Source organism: Chaetodon auriga, chromosome 2, assembly GCF_051107435.1.
Source record: "Chaetodon auriga isolate fChaAug3 chromosome 2, fChaAug3.hap1, whole genome shotgun sequence".
Classification (NCBI taxonomy): Eukaryota; Metazoa; Chordata; class Actinopteri; order Chaetodontiformes; family Chaetodontidae; genus Chaetodon; species Chaetodon auriga.
In genome coordinates, this window is record NC_135075.1 from 2436800 (window position 1) to 2457891 (window position 21092).

The 21092-nt window shown below is 39.8% G+C and overlaps 1 protein-coding gene across 2 annotated transcripts in view; it reads left to right on the forward strand.

Annotated features, from left to right (window-relative positions):
• LOC143332315 (receptor-type tyrosine-protein phosphatase gamma-like) overlaps positions 1-21092 on the forward strand; it is a 433828-nt gene that overhangs the window by 373539 nt on the left and 39197 nt on the right. For both annotated transcript variants that reach the window (XM_076749645.1, XM_076749655.1), the window contains exons 10-13: positions 5904-6012; positions 6566-6615; positions 7698-8475; positions 14275-14428. In XM_076749645.1, coding sequence (XP_076605760.1) covers positions 5904-6012; positions 6566-6615; positions 7698-8475; positions 14275-14428 — 1091 coding nt within the window. The remainder of the gene's footprint in view (positions 1-5903; positions 6013-6565; positions 6616-7697; positions 8476-14274; positions 14429-21092) is intronic.

The window sequence follows — 21092 nt, forward strand, 5'->3', positions numbered from 1 at the left end:
TGTCATAAAATGCTCTGGACTATTTTATGGCCAATACCACTTGAAGCCCTGTTGAATCCAGTTAGGATTCAACAGGGCAGAACTGGCATGTGTCAGAGAGCAGAGTGTGGGGGTCAGAATATAGATGGAAATGTACGCTCAGTTGCCAGTTTATTAGGTACATCCAGCTGAAAGTAATGCAGTGGAATTCAACAGTCCTGCAATAGATCCCTTCGTGTTTGTTGTAATGTTCTGTTTTTGTTGAAACTGTTTTAAATGGGTGTTGATTCAAGTCTTTGATCATTTTAGAGCTTGTACTTTGTAGTGCTGTTGAACTGTAGGTTACAAAGATGTGTTATGTAGTCAACCTTCTGTTTAGCCATATTAGCCCTGCAAGCGACAAGTTAAACATTGCTAGTGTGGCTAAAACACTACTTGGCTAACCAACAAAATAAACAGTAAAACAACATAACATTTTGCAAAACTTACAACTTAAAGGTTTGGTGGTGGTTCACGAAAAGTCGGTATCAATCCACCTGTTAACTTCTGTTCCTGGCCCTTGTTGACAAAGCAGTCCAGCAGAGTAAAGTTAAAATACACACACAATTTTCCAGTCATTGTGCAGGCATTTCCATCACATTGGAGTTAATCTACTATATCCGCCTGACTACCAGGAAAAAAAATATTGTCCAATGACAATGTTTTTTTTGTTTAAATTCCCCAGTCTTTGTAAGGTAACTAGAATACTGAAAACGTGTTTTGTTTTGTTTTTTTTTAAGATTTTTTTTTGGGGGGGGGGCATTTCTAAACACTTAAATACTTTGCTAAAATACCATTAAAATAATTCAGATAATGTTTTAATGTGTTGTTAAGAGACTTATCTAAAATATGCCAACAACATTTCAAGCGAAAATTTGCTCAATAAAAAGTATTATGCACTTACTTTTCCTCTTCCCAAAAAATGCATTTGCACTGATGGACGCAATTTTCCTCAATGGGAAAGAGAAAGGTACCAAAGCCCCACCCCTTCACATTTGGTAACACTGAAAAGCCCTAAATGTTCTCTGTAGATAGCAAAAAGAGTTAATTTAGTAGTATGCAGTGGGTGGGAGATATTCAGGTTTACAAATGTCCTCCACATAGGACAAATCTGAGCTACTGGTAGTCAGGTGGGTATCTATCCTCTGATGGTGGGAGTGGATGAACAGCCAACAACAGAGAAATTGGCTGCTTTGCTCAAAATGTTTCCTTCCACATCTTTGCATAGCACCGGCAGACAGTAGGTAGGCGGGGCGTTCACCTTGGTAGAGGATGGTCACCGAGCAGGAGCTGGTGCTGTGTTGCATCATGGGATAGACAAGTAACAGATGAAAATGCTGGACTGCCACTTCTGCATGCATTTTTTTACATGCACAAAAGAGCTATATGACATGGCCATTTAAATAATGTAGTTGTAGAATGTACATTTATACATGTATGTTTAGAGCTGGTATGGTCTGTACCAGCACTATGGAAAGTGTCCTGAGACAACTGCTGTTGTGATTTGGCACTATACAAATAGAATTGAACTGAATTGAAAATGAATTTCTACATAACAGACATGGTATGGTGTTGGTGTATAAACTGAATAATGATGCAGGTCTGTTTTGTAAAGGACACAGTGATTTGATTCCAGATTCAGACACTTACTTAGTTTATTAGCTGCTGTTGATGCCACTGTACACTGAAGCCCTGAGATGTTTACATGAAGCCTTTTGATTTACTCAATCTTTGCCACCCATCTTTGTTAGAGCAGGAGTCAGCTGGAAGCGTGAATTCTCCACAGCATCTGTGTGAACAGCAACACCCACACCTACCTTCTCATGAAAGCTATCAGTTACATGTCAGATTTTCTGTACAGTTCTATGGTGCATTTGTGGTGATTATATCTAGTTCCCTCTGAGTATGTGATAGAGAATAAAGGAGTTGTGCGGAAATTCACAGCAAAGATGTGGAATCTTATAATGTAATTAAGCCAGTTCAACTTTCAAAATGAAAATGTGTGCTTGTTTTTATTTAAGGTGTGACATTTGTCCTTTTAATGGCAGCATATAATTTCCTCATCAGTGGAAGTTCAGTTTGAAGGTGGCACAGCCTGAACTATGACACACTGTCCATCATGTTTAATTTGGAGGTGAATCTGCGAGATTGCCTCACATGAGGGATAGTGAGCTGTTCTACCAGCATACCCTTTCTGGTAAAGACAGAATGTTTGAAGTGGCTATGTGTTTGGGCATTTTTCAAACTATTGCGATGGTGTAAGTTTTCGTTTGTGGAAAAATAAGATTTAATACAGTCTGTGTTATTTTCAGTCCGTTTCCATGTCAAATTTGTAGAGAGGAGGGATTATTGTTTGCAACAATGGCTTTAAGGGTCACTGAAGTCAAGAGTTCTTAATTTCTTTATTGATCTTTAATAATCTGATATGTGTGTTTGTTTGTGCGTGTGTGTGTGTATGTGTGTGTGCGTATGCAGGATGGGGGACATTTGGAGCTGAATTCCACAAAAATGACACTTTTTCCCATATAAAGTTGATTTAGTGAATATGCCAGCAAATAATTATGTGTTTACACATCCAGTAGATGCAGAGAGACATTATTATTTACTTCAGGTTTTATTTTTGGCCACCTGATAAGTATAAGTCCATTTTTCATTTTCTCTTTTACTCTGTGTCGGTCACCACCATCTCCTGAGGAAAATATCTGGCTCTTGCTAAATGCTCCACTATATTCAGCAGCTAGTTGCTTACTGTGTCTGTCGGGTCCACTGGAGTGACCTTTGGGTATACGGTGGATTTATCAGAGCTTTGTTGTTAAAAACAGCTGCCTGCTGCTGCTTAAAGCATGTTGATGAGAACGCTCAGACTGAATCAAAATAGTTGTGGGCTGTAAAAACCAAAACAATGAATTCAAACATTGAAGGGATGTTTGTCAATGTGTGTCAATTAATAATTCTATCTCATTGAGAATAAAAAGTTTGATTGTGTGCAGTATGTGCACATATAGATGGGTGATATAATGTGATGTTGTGTTTGACATTCTGGGTATCATGATGGAAGTGTCTCCTCCTGACTGACTGGCTAACTGAACTGATTTTACCTCATGAAACCATAAAACAGAGCAGGATGTGATATTTTCCAATGGTATCTTTTCACATTGTAGTGTGATTCTGATCATCTGTGGTGATGAAAGAGCTTATGAAATCTGATCGATAACTTTGTCAGAGTTGATTAAAAATGAGACTTTAGTAATGTAATGAACTTGTCAAAAGGGAATGAAGCAATGGAAGAATAAAGGCAGCAAATCTAATATACCATTCAACAAGGCTCTATTGGAATTGATCTCTTGCAGGTTTTAAGATTAGTCTTATATTTTCACCCATATGTGCCAGAGGGAGAGAGCAGATATGACTACATGTGATATCTTTATCTTTGTGCTTACCCAAAGCAGCATGTGTTTTTTTCAATTAAGGAGACCTTAATCCATGCATCTAGTGGAGTTTGGGTAGCCAACAAGCAGCTTTCACAAGACCACATTCTGACAGACAGAATGTTATGCCGGCAAGTTTTGTGGTCAGCGAGCTGATAGCTAAGAAGCTGAAACTGCATTCAGAAGGAGCATTTGTGAAGGAGGCCTTGTTGCAGCTGTGGACTTGCGAGCACCAGAGTAAAACTGTTCCATAGTTTGTCTCAAAAAAATTAATGGAGATGAAGGGAAAACCTGTTGTGGAACTCAGTGGTAGCAGTGTCTGTGTGACTGTGGTGGACATTACCAAGTACCTCTGACCTGAACGTCAAGCTCCAGCCAGCTTCTCAGCTCTCTGCTTTCAAATGTCAAATCATTTGTGAAAGCGAAATTAAAGCTTTGGCAAGTACAACTGGCAAGGCTCAACACTGTGTAATTATTGTATTAGTGTATTGTCTGGTTAAGCTGCAGTAAGAATATAAAGTACACTGACTGTATTAAAGGCTTCAGTGACATGAAAGTGTGTGATGTGAAGAGATAACCTTCATGGTTGACCTTCACTGTAACTTCATTTGGAGAACACTAGACTACACTGGCCATAATAGGCTGTAACACTCCAGTCTGGTTATGGTCTCAAGTTTGGTTGTTGTTGTTGTTGTTGTTGTTGTTGTTGTTGTTGTTGTTGTTGTTGTTGTTCAGAACTCTTGGGGTTGATCTGACTTTAGATCTCTTCATGTTGTGTTGTGCATACATTTTGATTCATAGCTAAAGCAGGCACATTGGACATGACTTTAAAGGACATTTATTTTTTTTAATGATTTATTTAGTTATTACATATTTGATTACTGGGTTATCCCAAAACAAGGGTGGATAAATTCCTGATTTCTGTCCTATAACATTTATGCCAACTAAGCATAATGTGCATTGCTTTCATTTAATGAATTTAGCAGTATAATTGTGGTATTTTCACCACCTTTTCGTACTGGATTCCTCATCTAAAGTATTATTGGTCTATTGTCATCACTGTGGGTCTCTGTCTGTCCATGAGGACACCCCAAAACCTTTAAACTGCATCCATGTTTCCCTCACATGCGTCTTAGTACCTTTCACTGACAATGCGTGGAGAGACACAAGGAAACGAGGAGAGAAGAAAGAGAGATGTCATGTCCTCTGAAGTGTCTCATGAAGTGACATTCGTTTCTCCTCACAGTGGCAGCTGATCACAGCTGGATCAGCTGCCATTCGCCTTTAACAGCTGTAGAGACATTTGATGAATCTGTGTCTGCACACATGTGCACTGTGCTAATACTAAAGACGCAGTTATCACTGGCAGAACAGCAGTGTTTTGGAGCCTGTTTCCTGTTTAACAGACACCTGCACATGAATAACGAGCTGCATTCTGTATTTATACTGTGTTGTGCTCAGAGGTATAAGAACCCACTGGCAGAATGAATTCATTTTATTTATTCATTGTTTGCACCAGTATTTATTAATATTCTGCTCGTGAAATCATTATTTAAGAGCCCAGAATATAATTATTGTGTCTTTTGAACATCAGAAATCATTTATTAAGCTAAATGTTTTAGGGAAAATGTAAATTGTTATCAAACTTAATGCTCATCAGCCTCACGTGTGAAAATGATGATAATTGATAAATAATAATTAATAATAAAATAAACAAATAAATAATAATTTGTTGCTGACAGACTTGGCCACTCTCTCTGACTTGTGCCCGTAATAAAGTTAAAGCACCTGAGTTTAATCTGTTATCTGTCTTCACTTGGTATGAAACTCCAGTGAATTTGTGATGTTTCAGATCAGTTCCATCAGCTGCATAGTCCAGTCAATAACTGATATTCAATAAGTTATTTAATAAGTTAATTTAGAAAAAGGATTCTAAAATATAAGCAAGGGTTATGTCGTTATCAAATAGAGATGATTAAAAGGAAATAAAGGCCTGTCTTTAATATAAGCCTGCTACAAGTAAAGGCCTGGTTTCAGAAAACACACGGTAGAATATAGTATAGAAAATAGAAATGGAAAATTATCAAAAACAAGATTTTTAAGGAATCCTACAACATGAAAAGGTGTAATATTTTTGTTGAAACAAAAAATGTCAGTAAAAATCAATAAGAATCAAATTCTATTTTTCTATCCCTTACATTTACCACATCATGCATATTTCATATGAATCTTCATTTAAAAAGTAGAAACTGGTTGTAAGGTTCATAATTAAGGGATTTTTTTCCCCCTGCATCCAAAAACATCCTTCAAAAGCTTCAAAATGCCGTAAGCACGTACGAATCTATGCACTGCTCTGTTAATGTAAACCCACTGTCCTGTGACTACGGTAAATGAACATGATACAACCTCAGAGCAGCTTACAGATTTTTCTTTGTGCATATTGTGTGTGTTGTCCAGGAGGCCGTCATTTCTCCCGTCTCCCCAGATGTGCTGTACCTGTTTCGAGTCCAGGCTGTCTGCATGAATGACATGCGCAGTGACTTCAGCCAGAGCATGCTCTTCAGAGGTAACACAGAAACACAGAGAAACACACACCAGCCTGGTCTCTACAGACACACACACACAGCTCTTAGACCTCAAGTGCACATGAATTGCTGCCACATTATCTCTAATGTCATCATAAATGTCAGTATGGCCATCAGTACACATCTCTTTCATGTGCACAACCCTCTCTCAATGTGCTGTACCTATTGTCTTACATTTGTGCAAACCGTTTTATCTGACAGTTAGGATTCCTTTGATCATAGTATAAAATCTTTTATATTCAGATTATTTATGTGAATTCATATGAACGGCTGCAGGCTGCAAGCAAAATAACAAAGGAAAGAAAAGACTAAGAGCAAGCAGCTGAAATGCAGTGAGATGCATTAATTTCATCCACTTCCAGTTTATTGGCTGCCCCATGAAGTATTCAGCACCTTGCATTTACATTCTGTCATGCTGTAATTAATATACTTACAATGCACTCATGGATGTCCTATAGACACGCCTTCAACTGAAGTGTTGCCTGGATGTCTCCTCTGTGTGTAACCGTGGATTGTCCCGTTTTTCTGTTTCAGCAAACACTACCAGGATTTTTGAGGGCACAAGGATTGTGAAAACTGGAATGGTAAGGGAAGCGAATCTTGTGTCTTTTCATTTATAATCCAGCAGAGAGCACTGTTTGTATTAGCATCATTCTTCCCTATGTGGACAGGAATGTCTCAAACAGAAGAGGAAGTTGCAATGTGGGACAAACTTTAAGTCAAACAACTTGAGGATATCATAATTTTATCAAAATCCCAGGACACACAATTTAAATTCAGGGTCCTTTATTCTGCTTAATTTTATGTCTTAATCTTCCTTTAATCTGGTAAAAGGCTACATAAATGCACCTAAAATTAAATGATAACACAACGTAAACACTGATTACCACTCCTTGGTCTGTTACGGATCAAATATGGGCATTTCACATGAATCTAAAAATTAAATGTATAAAATGCAGTGGTTTAAATGTTTGAAATGAAATTATTCTATCACCTACATCAGTGGTTGCCAACCACTGTGACCTGTGAAACCTTAAGGCTTCAGTTTGCTCTGAAAAAATACAACTATCCTTCAGACTTAGGCCTGTTAATGATCAAATTTGTTGTTTGGGTTGCACACAAGAAAGGTGATGGCTGTAAGTCTATGAAGATTCTCAGTCATTCAAGTCATGGTTATCCAGGATGGTCAAATCTAGGGATATCAGGTGTTTGGTGTTGAAACCTGAGAACATTGTGCCTCTCATCCAAAGGCCTTCTTCAGTTCTAACTTACTGGTGGGGAGTCCCAGGTGTTTAACCTCTGTGGGGTCATTATCAACATCATTGATACCACTTGGGTTGTTAGTGCTCTTAGCTGTGTACATGCAGTTGCTATAGTCGTGGGAATCACCTGGGGCCAAGTGTGAAGGACTGTTGTCGGAGCTGTCAAGAGGCCAACTGTGAATAGCTGTGAAATCTCCTGTGAGGGGATGAAAGGGCAGCACTGTGGGGGCGGTGGTGTCATAGACCTCCTCTTCTATTGAGGGCTGGTTTCTCTCTTTTTTGGAAGTAGTTGTGTGAAGACTAAAAAAAAAGAGCTCAAAAGAATGTTTAAACGTGTCTGTAAAAGTTGAGTGAAAAGGAAAAACAACAAATTAATTCTAAATCAGCAATTGTTTCCTTCTCAGCCGACACTGCCTCCAGCCTCCTCTGCTGACATGGCTCCTATCTCCTCTGGTTCATCTACTTGGACCTCCTCGGGCATCCCCTTCTCCTTCGTCTCTATGGCTACTGGCATCGGCCCGTCCTCCAGCGGTAGTCAAGCAACGGTGGCATCCGTGGTGACCAGCACTTTACTGGCCGGTCTGGGCTTCAGCGGCGGTGTTATTTCCTCCTTCCCAAGCTCTGTTTGGCCAAGCAGAGCACCAACCCATAATCCTACCTCCACACACCAGACCACCACACCCACTGAGACTGCCAAAGACGTTACCACCTCTGCCTCTGCTGTCATGACGTCCATAGCCAAAGAAAACATTGAAGCAGGGGGTGAGGACAGAGAGAACAGCAATGGTCAAAGAGAGGATGGAGAGAGGGAAGGAGACGATAAGGAAGAAGAGGAAGAAGAAGAGGAAGAAGAGAAAGATGAGAAGAAAGGGAAGAAGGGATCAAGAGGTGTGGGTAGGGCAGGGAGGAAGGACAACAGTACAGTAGTGAATGAGCCACCTAGCAAGACACCGTATGCCACTGCACAGGAAAGAAGACAGACAGAGCCAGACCCAACTAATTTTCTGCCTGGCATAGAAGACCAGCTGGTGTATACTCATAATCCACTTGACTCCGACCCCACTACCACCACAGATGCAACCAGTGAAAAAGCAGCATTCCCTGCACCCAAGGACGCAACACTGACACTCAGACCCATAACAGGGGGAGACACGAAGCACTGGCCTTTTTCCATCCATACTGGTGAGTCAACTATGTGCTAAAGCATCATGCAAACAATCAATTAGCTTTAATATTTTGTAGAAATAGAATGTTGGAAATTGTTGAATTCTCAGAAAACAGAATTACCGACTTCTCTCCCATCCCTTTAATTTACAAAAGCAGTGAAGTAGTGTAGTGTTGGAAAATGTTTGAGGAATCACATTTATCTTCTTGCATAACCAAGTAATAAAACAACAGGATAAGGTCCACAGTGAACAACAACCAACAGCAAAAGGACTGACACTTAGACTAAATAAGATTTTCTTTCTCCAGGTACTATTCTACTTTATGCTTTTTAAAAGTATTTAATTATTCCATTTTGTTCAGTAGTATTTAGTATTAATGGGTTTGAAAATTTGTCCACAAAAAAGAATACATTTGGGCAAACTCAGTGTTAAATGAAATGACCATGACTTTGATAGCATAAGGTCAACAGCTTGTAGTTTATCTCTATAAGAGTTGTGAAAAAGTTATGCTTGAACAAAACAAAGTGCAGTGTAAGAAGTGGAACTTGGCTCCTGCATAAAGACCTGTATATCCAAAGGTCTTATTCTACTAAGTGGTGATGAATTACAGTGAGTTACAGCAGATGAATTGCAGTGATATAGAGTAAAGTGTTAACAGAGTTCCAGTCGAAGCTGAGAGCAGACCTAATGCTTTTCCCCTCTTTGCTCCACTTCCTTCCCCCACCAAAGACTTTCCGTAGGGCACTGCATTAGCCAAGCCAACACCATGGGACATCAGTTCAATTTCAAGGGCTTTAAAACAGTCTTAGCGCAAGACCAGACACTGTTATGAACAAAAGCAATATTCTGATATTCCTCTGCAATGGCATTCTTAAACTCTTTGTCAAACATATTTGGCAAAGTTTATTCTGTTTGAGCTGGAGGGACTCAAGGACAACAATTTAAAAGTTGCTGCACAACTTTGTAAAAGTAGGTGTATTCTGTTTTTCTGCTGAGTGCATGTTGAGTGCAGTACTTGCGAAAGTAACATTATTTAGCAAACAACTAAATCAGTTTTCAAGGAACAGAGACTTTAACTAATCTCCTAACAAACATGTCTGGCTCCATTTTGGATGTCTATTCTTTTGAAGTCTGGACAGTCTGTATGTACTGTGTGAATTTTATGGTGTATGGGCCACATCATTAAATGATGTGGTACACTTAACTCAAAATTTATATTATTTTTATTCTATATACTTTTTTTAACACATTCTCGCTCCCAACTTATGGGTCTTATGTTCGCATATGGTCTCTTGGTCAGGATTTTTAAAGGCACTGGGTACCCTTTTAGTCTCATTTTTCGATGTGCAGTGCTTCGTGGTCAAGTTAACAATAATAGATATATAACATCCAGTTAGCAACGTTAAATTACTGGTTAAGGCTTCCTGAAAACACTAATAAACATGTGGTTAAGGTGACACGTTTGGACATTGATTAGGCTTGTGCAACAAAACTACTTGGTTGGGTTGAGGAAAAGATCATAGTCAATCAGTTAATAGTTAATAGTTAGTTAATAATCACACTACCCTGCACCTTTTAAAAACAATACTAAAGGGGTACACAGCACTTTAAAAGTTAATGTCAAAGACCAACTATGATCAGTTAACAAATGCAATACTAGACCAGCAACCCCTACGAAGTATTCTTTTTATCTCCATCAATCCACAGTAGCACAGTAGCTCAGTAGCGTAGTATAAGTGGTGTGATAGTGAAAAGTCAAGGCAGAAGACACACAGTTTTATTAGGGCCACACAGTGGGAACCCCCCCCCCCCCCACACACACACACACACACACACACACCCCGCTCTTACTCTTCCACCACCCCCTCATCTTTTCTCCTGCTCTCCCTCTCTTCTTGCTCTGATTTGAGTGCTGGCCTACTTTCAGACATGGTGAGAGGAGATGGAGCTTGCAGGCTGCAGGGGAGAAAAAAAAAGCCTCTGCTCCATTTATAGTTACATGTGTGTGTGTTTGGTGTGTGTTTGGTGTGTTAGTGCCTGTACAGTATGCATCTCACAGCACATTACTGACTGTGTGTGTGTGTGTGTGTGTGTGTGTGTGTGTGTGTGTGTCGTGTGTTTTCGCATGCAGCTGGCAAAGGTTTATTTTTTTATTTATTTTTGGCAGACCGCCATAATCGTAAGAGAAAAGCAGAACGAAAAAAGAAGGGAACAGAGGCGGGCGGTATCTCTGGGTTTCTCTGTGTACACTGTGCATGTCTCTGTGTGTGAGTGTGTGGATGCAAGGAAGGGGATGCAGAGTTAGTGGTGATGTGAGCCAGCTGTGGTGCAGTGCAGGAGCCCGGTCTAATGTAGCATTCGGCTCCAGGCAAAGCTGCAGACTGAAGGCCATGGGGGCCGGCGTCAGCTCCAGCAACGTCACGGCTGCAGCAGCTGAACTGGGTAGGTGGTGGTGATGATGGTGGTGGTGGTGATTAAGGGACTGAAAAACAAATTGGATTTGACAAATTACTCAAATTATCCAGAGCTGTGTGTGTGGTTCAGAGCAACAACAGCACCTAGGAACAGGCCTGGTAGTCTGTACTGATCTGTATTAATTCTATTTATGTGTTGGTTTCTATTTGCTGCAGCAGTCAGATTTTCAGTTAGATGAAGACAAAGGAACAACCTCTTGTATTGAGATACATGCTTGTTTGCTGTCTTACCCACCATGGGATATTGATCCGTTTCATCATTTTGTGTCCTGGATAAAGATACAGTAGGTACAGGATGTGTTTTGCCTAGCTTAGCGAATAAGCTGTGCCCCAGTTCCACACGATATACAAATTCTAATAAAGTCTGCACTATGTACTGAACATAAACATGAACAGGATATTAAACAAGACATGTTCCATCGGATGTCAGTCAAACTAGTGTAAAATTATCAATCCGTGGAGAAAGCAACATTTTTTTTAAAGGTCTAAAACTTTTCAGGGCTTGTCTCACCAAGATCCACAATTTGTTTTGAATTGTATTCTTAGACAGTAGTATATAGCAAGCACTGAGTGAAGTAATGAGTGAATTTATGCATGCAAACATTTTTGAGAAGCACAGTTCCATGGTTTGTTTTAAAATCACAGAATTCGAAATCTTGCAAAAAGCCTGGATTTGTGCTTACTCATGGCTATTTTTACAGGTTTGACAAACAATGGACCAATCACAGCCTTGTAGCTATGGTTAGTCTTGTTGGTGTTGTGTTGGTCTGCATTTGCTATTGTAAATGGCAATGTTAGAAGTATTAGCATGAGAGAGAGGGTCTGAAAAGTTGTAAAGTCTGGCAAGAACGTCAGCAAGTTGGCAACACTGTGTGTTCATATTAAATACTTTGACAGTAGAAAAAAAGTTGCCAGACCCTAAATATGCCTCTGAGCCAGGATCAAGAATGAGAATGTTTTTTTCAGACGTAGTTAGCTACACCCATTAAAAAAGGTGACAAAAATGGCTATAAAAGAGTAACAAGCTCAGAACATAGCTGTATTACAGAGATAACTCTAAATTTATGTAATAATACATGTAGAATAATAGAAATATGACTAATCAAGCAGGTCAAGCAGGACCAAAGTGGTATCCAAACTCCACGTGCAACCATGATGCATGGGAACATGGGAGATAAGAAAGAAAAGACTCCAGGGGAAGAAGCTAAAATAGTAACATGTGTTAATGGGACATGAATGCATACATATGGAGAGAGAGGGGAAGAGAGAGGAGCTCAGTGTATCATGGGAAGTCCCCCAGCAGTCTAAACCTATAGCAGCATTACAAAGGGATTGTCCAAGGCAAGCCTGAGCAAGCCTTAACTATCAGCTAGAGGAAAGTTTTAAGCCTCCTCTTAAATGTAGAGAGGATATCTGCACCCCATACTGGGACTGAAAGATTGTTCCACAGGAGGGGATCTTGATAGCTGAAGGCTCTGGCTCCCATTCTGCTTTTGGAAACCTTAGGAACCATAAGTAAGGCTGCATTCTGGGATGGGAGTGTTCCGGTGGTGCAATAGGGTACTGTGAGCTAAAAACTGCAGACTAGAAACTACCAGTGCAGCTCCATTCTTTCAGCAACTCTAAAGGTGTCCAAAGGTATTTACGAAAATGTCAGACTGCTCCCTTAAAGAGGATGGGACGTAATAAACATTCAAGGCTATTATATTGTACATTATTGAAATCCTGCAGGCTTTGTGATGATAAAGTGTGTGATTGATCTCACTCTTTGTATAAACTGAATTAAATTAGCTGGACTGACTTTGGTCACCTTTGTGAAGCCTGAGATGCTTCCTTCTGTTGCGGTCAAAAGTTCTTGAACCCACAAATCATTGCTTGTGGCTATACTTGGGGTTCAAGCCATCAGTGAAACAGAACCATACTGTGATTGGGCTTGTTTCCTGTTATTGTTATCATTATTGTTATTTTTCTGCCCCAGTGGATCTAATTGTCATGATGGATTTTCTGCCTTACTGAATTAAAAAATAAATGAATGAGACACATTTCTATTATGAATAACAAGATCAGTCAAAAAACATGGCCGGCATCAACCAAAAAAAAATTGCAAGGGATGGGGCATTGCAGTTATCTAATCATCACAAATCTGGGGATATAGCTTCAGGCTGTGTTTGGGAATATGTCTACCAAAGCATTTTGAGCCAAGTATGAATCAAAATCTGAACTGCCATATCAATTGGTGCAAGAAAATTGGCCTATCACATATTTGCTCATAACTCAAGATGCTTTTGAGAAATCATGATTAAACTCACTGGAGACATCCTGTGCTATCTCTTGAATATTCCCAGCAAGTTTTGCGCAGGAACAAATGGCAGAAGTTAGAGTATAATTAGTGAAATGCTGACTTTGTGATGATGAAACTAGTCTTTGATTGATATCACTTCTTGTTTAAACAAATGAGTTTGTTCACCTTTGTGAAGCCTGAAAGTGCTCGTTAGCTGCTTGAAACTTTACTTCTGGCCTACTGAGCTGCTTCCTTCTGCTGCGGGTTGAACCCGGAATTGCTGCTTGTGGTTATTTTTTATTTTTTATTTTTTTGGTCTCATGGGAACAATTAAGTGTACCCAAACAAACACAATGCTCTATCTTGTAATGTGTAAAGCTGCCCTTTGAAATTTCAGATGTTTTAAGGACTGCATGCACAGTTGTTGGCATTCACCAGGTTATGGCTGTTACACACTGTAAATGCAGCTTGTGAGACCACACCAATGACACGTCGTACATAGTGATTGTTTCTTGGTGTGCGTTAAAATTCTAGCTCCTTCAGTGGTAAAAGGAAACAACATCTTAGGGACCTTGGGAGTTGTAATAAATATTTGTGATACATACACTATCAAATCTTAGCAGATGGTAGTGGTGCTGTGCTGCAGGTGTACTTTTCAAGATAACTGGTTCTACAATGAGAGATAAGTGGTATAGGTTTTCATTTATTTGTTTGTAATATGAAGGCCAATATATGACAGACTGAACATTGACTATGTCTGATCTAAAACAACCATGGTATTACTAACACTAGCTCCATCATTCCTGCTCACTTTCTTCTTATCATTCTTCTTATTTGCAATTTGTTCTATATTAATTTCACTCTAATCCAATCCTTATTTCTACATATAGTAAGAAATGGCACTGCTACCCGATTTTGCTTTTACCCTCATCTACTCAATGGCATCCATCTCTTCCAACTTCTTCTCAGTCATATTCTCATTCTTCCTCTTCCCTCGTGGCCTCTGCCTGTAGACTGTGGATTTGTTTACCTCATTAGTTTCTTCCTCTTTTTCTACCAGACCGCCCCAGTGCAATGACCAACCTGACCCACCAGACGAGGCCTGGGTTTGGGGCGGGGCTGGGACGTGTGGAGTGGCTGGTACCTTTGGTGGTGGTTTCAGCTCTGACTTTCCTCTGCCTCTTTCTTCTGCTGGCTGTGCTCGTCTACTGGAGGTGGGTATAACAACGGCACCACTTACTGCTTTTGAGTTAGACTTAGACTTAGACTTTCTTAATTGTCATTCAGTAGACAGCAAGTGTAAGGGTTAAAAATATTTAAATAGTATATATATATATATATATATATATATATATATATATGTATATATATGTACACACACACACACACACACACACACTCTATATATACACACACACATAGTATGTAAGTATGTTAAAGTAAAACAGCAAAGTATTGTGATATATACAGTATGTGAATAAACAGTGTGTAGAATAACTCAGAAATATACATATATAATATATAGAAGTAATATATGAACAGATCATGGTGGGGGTGTGAGGAGTCCCTGATGACGTTTCTGGCATGGGACATGCAGCGTTTCGGTGCAGTGTCCTGAATGGAGGGGAGATAAGTCCCAATGACTTTCTCTGCTGTCCTCACCACTTTCCTCACATTCTTCCAGTTAGAGTTGGTGGTTGCTTGATGGTTAAATGGAAGGTTGCAAATTTGATGCTGCTTTTACCAGGCATGGTACAATAGACATACCAAGAGGGAAAAACCTGGACAGCAGCAGTGGAGTGAGAGAGTGTTTGGCTGCTCACACACCACAAACATTTCATCGTATTGCTTTAGTCAAACAGAGAGGCAAATCCTTCATATACACAGGATCAGCCTGCACAGTGTTCCTGCTTTGTCATGGCTTGTAGACACAATTCACTGCAATTCTCACCATTGGGGTGTGTGTACACAGTGTCTGACTCTGTTCCATTTGCATCTATACTTCAAAGAGTTCTTAAAGAGTGAACTGGAATGGTGAATGTTAACAAATTAATCATTGCTATGGTAAAATTGCTGCCTAAAATAGTAAGATGTTCAAATGATACTATGCTGACAGATGTAGGTATCAATTTATCATCATTAGTATGCTTCATCTTTTCATCTCATCAAGAGCGATAAAAGAAATACTCTGAGAAAAACCATATAGTTGCAGATGGTAGTGGAAAGAGGCTAGAGCAGAGGGCATGGCTGCTCTATATATAATCAAGGTTTTGGTTGATTGATTTTAACCTAACTTGGAGACGTGTTTAAATTTTGCAAACAGAAGTATTTTACATTTATTTACTGTTGATTGTGCCGGATGCCATTTTCATTTTACATGGTGTTGTCAACTCTGATGGAATTCCAAGCTAATGGTGGTGCTGTGCCATATGTTGGCAAGTCTGAACAATATTCAGTGGCAAGAAAAAGTATGTGAACCTTTTGGAATTTCATTGTTTTCTGAATAAATTTGTCATAAAATGTGATCTGATCTTCATTTAAGTCAAGGGGTTTGACAAACATAACGTGTCTAAAATAATAACACAAAAACAATTCTGATCTTTCACATCTTCATTGAACACACTCATTCAACATTCAAAATGGCAGTGGAAAAAGTAAGTGAACCTTAGAATTAATAACTGCTTGACCCTCCTTTGGTAGCAATAACCTCAACCAAGCGCTTCATGTAGCTGTTGATCAGACCTGCACAACTTTCTGGTAGAACTGCTTTAGCTCTGTCATATTCTTTGGACATCTCATGTGTATGGATCTCTTCAAGTCAATCCATAGCATCTCTATTGGGTTGAGGTCTGCGCTCTGACTTGGCCACTCCAAAAGGCGGATTTTGTTTTTCTGAAGCCATTCTGTTATGGACTTGCTCCAGAGTTTTGGGTCATGTCCTGTTGCATCAGCCACCCTCTACACAGTTTCAGCTGACATACAGACATTCCCACATTATCCTGAAGAATTGTCTGATATACTTGGGAATTCATCTTCCCCTCAATGATTGCAAGCTTGCCAGGCTCTGATGCAGCAAAGCAGGCCTAAATCATGATGTTTCCTCCACCATACTTTACGGTTGGGATGATTTTTTCATGATGATATGCCGTGCCCTTTCTATGCCAGATGTAGTGTTGTGTGTTTTTTCCAAATAGTTCAATCTTAGTTTCATTAGGCCATAAAGCAATTTGCCAATACCGCTGTGGAGTGTCAGTGTGCTCTTTTGCGAACTTCAGGTGTGCAGCAATGTTCTTTTTAGAAAGCAGTGGCTTCCTTTGTGGTGTCCTGCCATAGATACCCCTCTTGTTCAATGTTTTATGTAACGTAGACTCATGAACAGAGATGTTAGCCAGTTCCAATGATGCCTTCAAATCTTTGGCTGTCATTCAGGGATGTTTCATTTTGGTGTCATTTTGACCGGGCGCCCACTTCTTGGTAGAGTAGCAACAGTCCCAAAGTGTCCATTTGTAGATTGTTTGCCTAACTGCTCACTGGTGAATTTCTAAAGTCTTTGAAATAACTTTGTAACCCCTGCCAGCTTCATGTAAATCAACAATTCTTGATCGTAGATCCTCTGACAGCTCTTTTTGGCAAGGCATGGTTCACATAAGTGTGGTCTTCTTGTGCAGAGCAAACTCCAAAAGGTTGAGGAGTTTTTATCAGTCAAAATTGCTTTTGTCCACACCCCCAAACTCATTAACTTAACGAGAATCAAGATGTGCTAAAACCTGACTCCAATTAGCTTTTTTGAGGTCATCAACTCAAGTGTTCACATATTTTTTCCACAAGCACTATAAGGTTTTTTTGGTTCTTTTCAGTAAAGACATGACAGATCAAAAAAAAAAAATCTTGCTATTATTTTAGACACATTATATTTGTCAATACCCTTGACTTAGATGAAGATCAGATCACATTTTATGACAAATTTATTCAGAAAACAATGAAATTCCAAAAGGTTTACATACTTTTTCTTGCCACTATAGCTTCTTTTTCAGTTGTCACTTTACTTACACACTTACTTACTCATTGATATCCATATCTGCATCAACACTCTTTAATCTCTTTAACTCTGGATTTAACCTTTAAATGTGGCCTCTTTCCAGTAGGTTTTTACACTACCAAAGAATCACGTACAATAATAATAAATATTTAGAATCTGCTTGTTCTAACACTTCTTTCAAGCAACACAACACTTGTGTAAACTATTCAAACCTGAGATACCACATGACACATTAAATGAAAATATTCTACATGTATTGTGCAACATTTTATACACATTTCCCTAAAATGCAGTCCAGCAGATTGTATTCATTGTCAGTTCTAATTGGCTTGGCATCATTGACGAGTATTAAAACATGAATAGATAAATAGTACAGTTCATATACTTATGTTTTCTAGTTTCTGAAGCATGAGCAGAGAGTTTACAACTTGTAAATGGGGGATGATTATTATTCTTACACTGTAAATACAGGGGTTCTATACTTATGCTGATTTATTCAGCACGAGTATAGTATTATTATTATTTATTTATTATTATTTATTTTCATTGTTTCATTTTTCTAGCACTATATACTCTTCCTGCACATCTCCATGGCAGGTTGAGAGGCACTGGTAGTTGGTAAGTGTGAATTTGTCCTCTGAGTGATGGTGTCAGAGGATGCCAAATCTTTCATTGTGTAAGCTTAATGAAGATTATTACCTGAAACCTCCAGGGTGGCATATTATGAGGAGGAAAACAAGTTTTCAAGATAATTTCTAGCATAGTTAATGAGCTTTTTAGATATTCAAATCACACCCAAGAATTTGCTGCATTTATCTTTTCAGAAATAATTTCCATTTCAGGCAGAGACAAAACCAAATTCAGATATGATTTGAATACCTCATAAACTAGTTTTCTATGAATGGTGTTAATCTAACTTGTTAGGATTGATTAATATTTTCTGGCAATGAAACCAATGAGGAATTACACATGAAGAAACATTTGATACACACATGTAACATTTTCACCACTTTGTGAAATTTTACTTAATTTAATTTAATTTACCTGGTATAGTTTTACCGTTTCTATTTCTTAGCTGAGCGGAGGTGCTGTTTTCATGTTTTCAAACTCAGAACCAGTCACAATCCAACTCAATGGAGATGTAGCAACATGACATCTGAAGTCCGACCTATATACAGTATATACATATATGTATACAGTATATACATATATGTATATACTGTATATGAAATCCCATTGATGAGAGGCGAAACGCCCTTGGATAACTGGTACAGAGCAAGCTAGGTTGTGGATGATAGCAGTTGGCAATTGATCACAAGTGTTTTCTGTTGTTATTTCTGGCTCACATTAGGAGCTAGGCTGTTAGCAGACTTTTTTGTTATTGTTGTTATCGTTGTCACGGAGCACTCACTTCAACTCTCTGAGTTTTGATAGTAGGGTCGGCCCTCTATCTGTCGCTAGCCGTCGAAATCCTGAAGGGGCGGGTTCAGTTGTGGTGACAAGCTGTGAGGGGGCACAGCTGTGGCACTTCCTATATTTAACACACTTCCTTTTGCTGCTGTCCTCATTTGACCTCAAACAGGTCTCCACCGCTCCCACACACAAAGCGGGCAATACTCTCGACTTAATTGCAATTCAAAACTGCTGCACTTGTAAGCTAACTGTCACCCACTTGCATGATCAGACCACTTCTTTATTGAATTCTCTGTATCCTAACCAGAGCATCCTCAAGCTCCGTCGCAAATGGTCTCCTTCATCAAAACCTCCAGTCCTTCACACCGGCTCGATTCTCTGATGAGGTTTCTGTAATTGTGCCTCCTCACAATGGTTTCTCCTCACTCCCTGTGAATGAGGCATCAGACACACTCTGCTCTTCACTAGCCGCCTCTCTAAACAATCTATGCCAACTCTCATCCAAACTTGCTCGTAAAACCCCCACCAGTCCATGGCTCACCAGAGTCATCAGCAGTGCTCAGAGCAGCTGAGAGAAAAAGGAGCAAAACCAGAGATCGCTCTGACCTCATTGACTATCAGACTCTCCTGTCTGCATTCTCCTCCCATCTGAAAAGTGCCAAGTCCACTTATTATCAGGAGAAAATCAGTAGCGCCAAAGACACTCAGAATTCCTGTCTGATAACAACCTGCATGATCCCAGTCAATTGGGTTTCAAACACAGACACTCTATGGAAACTGCGCTCTTATCTGTAGTGGAAACACTACGATCAGCTAGGACTGGTCAGTCCTCTGTTCTACTATTGCTCGACCTATTGGCTGCCTTTGACACGGTTAACCAAATCCTCCTCTCCACACTCGCTGAGCTCGGCTTCTCAGGATCTGCTCTCCGCTGTTTGAGTCCTACCTCTCAGGGAGATCCTTTGCATTATCTTGGAGGGGAGAAGTGTCTAAATCCTACTGCTTGTCCACAGGGGTATCTCAAGGGTCAGTGCTTGCACCCTTTCTCTTTTCAATGTACACCACTGCACTTGGTGCAGTGATCCATTCACATGGCTTCTCATACCATCATATGCTGACGATACCCAGCTCTTCCTTTCATTCTCACCAGACACTGTCTCGACATGGATATCTGCACGCCTCCCCGATATCTCCGCATGGATGAAGGGGCGATACCTTCAGCTTAACCTGTCAAAGACTGAGCTCCTTGTCATTCTGGCGGTCCCTCTATACAACACCAAATCAGTATCCAGCTTGACTCAGTTCTGCTCATTCGTGCAAAATCTGCTAGAAATGCAGGTGTCATGATTGATGACCAACTAACTTTTAAAGAGCACGTGGCTTCTGTTGCTTGGTCATGCCGATTTGCCCTGTACAACATCAGGAAGATCAGACTCTACCTGTCTGAGCATGTAACACAACTCCTAGTACACCTAGTATCACGCTTCGACTATTGTAATTCCTTACTAGCAGGGCTCCCAGCATACTCGTTAAAAACCCTTGCAGATGATCCAGAATATGGCGGCTGGCCTGGTCTTTAACCAGCCCAAATGAGTGCATGTCACTCCATTGTTCATATCCCTCCACCGGCTCCCAGTTGCTGCCCGCATCAAGTATCATTCTTTAATGCTCCTATGTCCAGTTGGACCAGAAAGTTGTGTTAGGGCACTTACTCTTGTTGTTCTCTCCCGTCTAGACCCTTGCTTGTGATGTATGAAAATCTCATATGTACGTCGCATTGGATAAAAGCGTCTGCCAAATGACAAATTGTAATTGTGATTGTAACTATGACCTTGATGATAGTCCACATCTAATATTTATTAATCACATTAATGTCTCTATATGAGTCAAAGATCATTGATCACTGTGATAAATTGTTTCTTGTAGAAAAATAATCAGTCTGAGGCAGGCCTCATCTTAAGCACAATACATAGTCATCTTCATAATGCTTTGACATTATTGGGACAGGTATTATTGTACTGCAGTGTGTTATTGTACAAATCAGTGGGTATATGAACAAAGCACTCAGGCTTTAAGGCTTTATGCTTTATCTAAAAATTTAAGATTTAAGAGCCATACTTTATTAATGACCACACAACGTGCCATGCATCGGTGAACACAACAACACACACAACATGCACATGTCATGCTTTTTGGTGAAATTATTCCTCCGCGTTTGACCCATCCTGGTAAGTCATTCCTCTGCGGTGAGGAATGACTTACCAGGATGAGAGGAGCGGTGGACTGCCAGCCAACAGCGACATCCAGGGACCCAGTCCCTTGTTATCACCGTTCGGTCAGGTGGTGATCTTCTTGCATGTTTTTAGTGGGGTTTTTTTTGTGGAGGATACCCCAGGTGAACACGGGGAGAGCATGCAAACTCCACA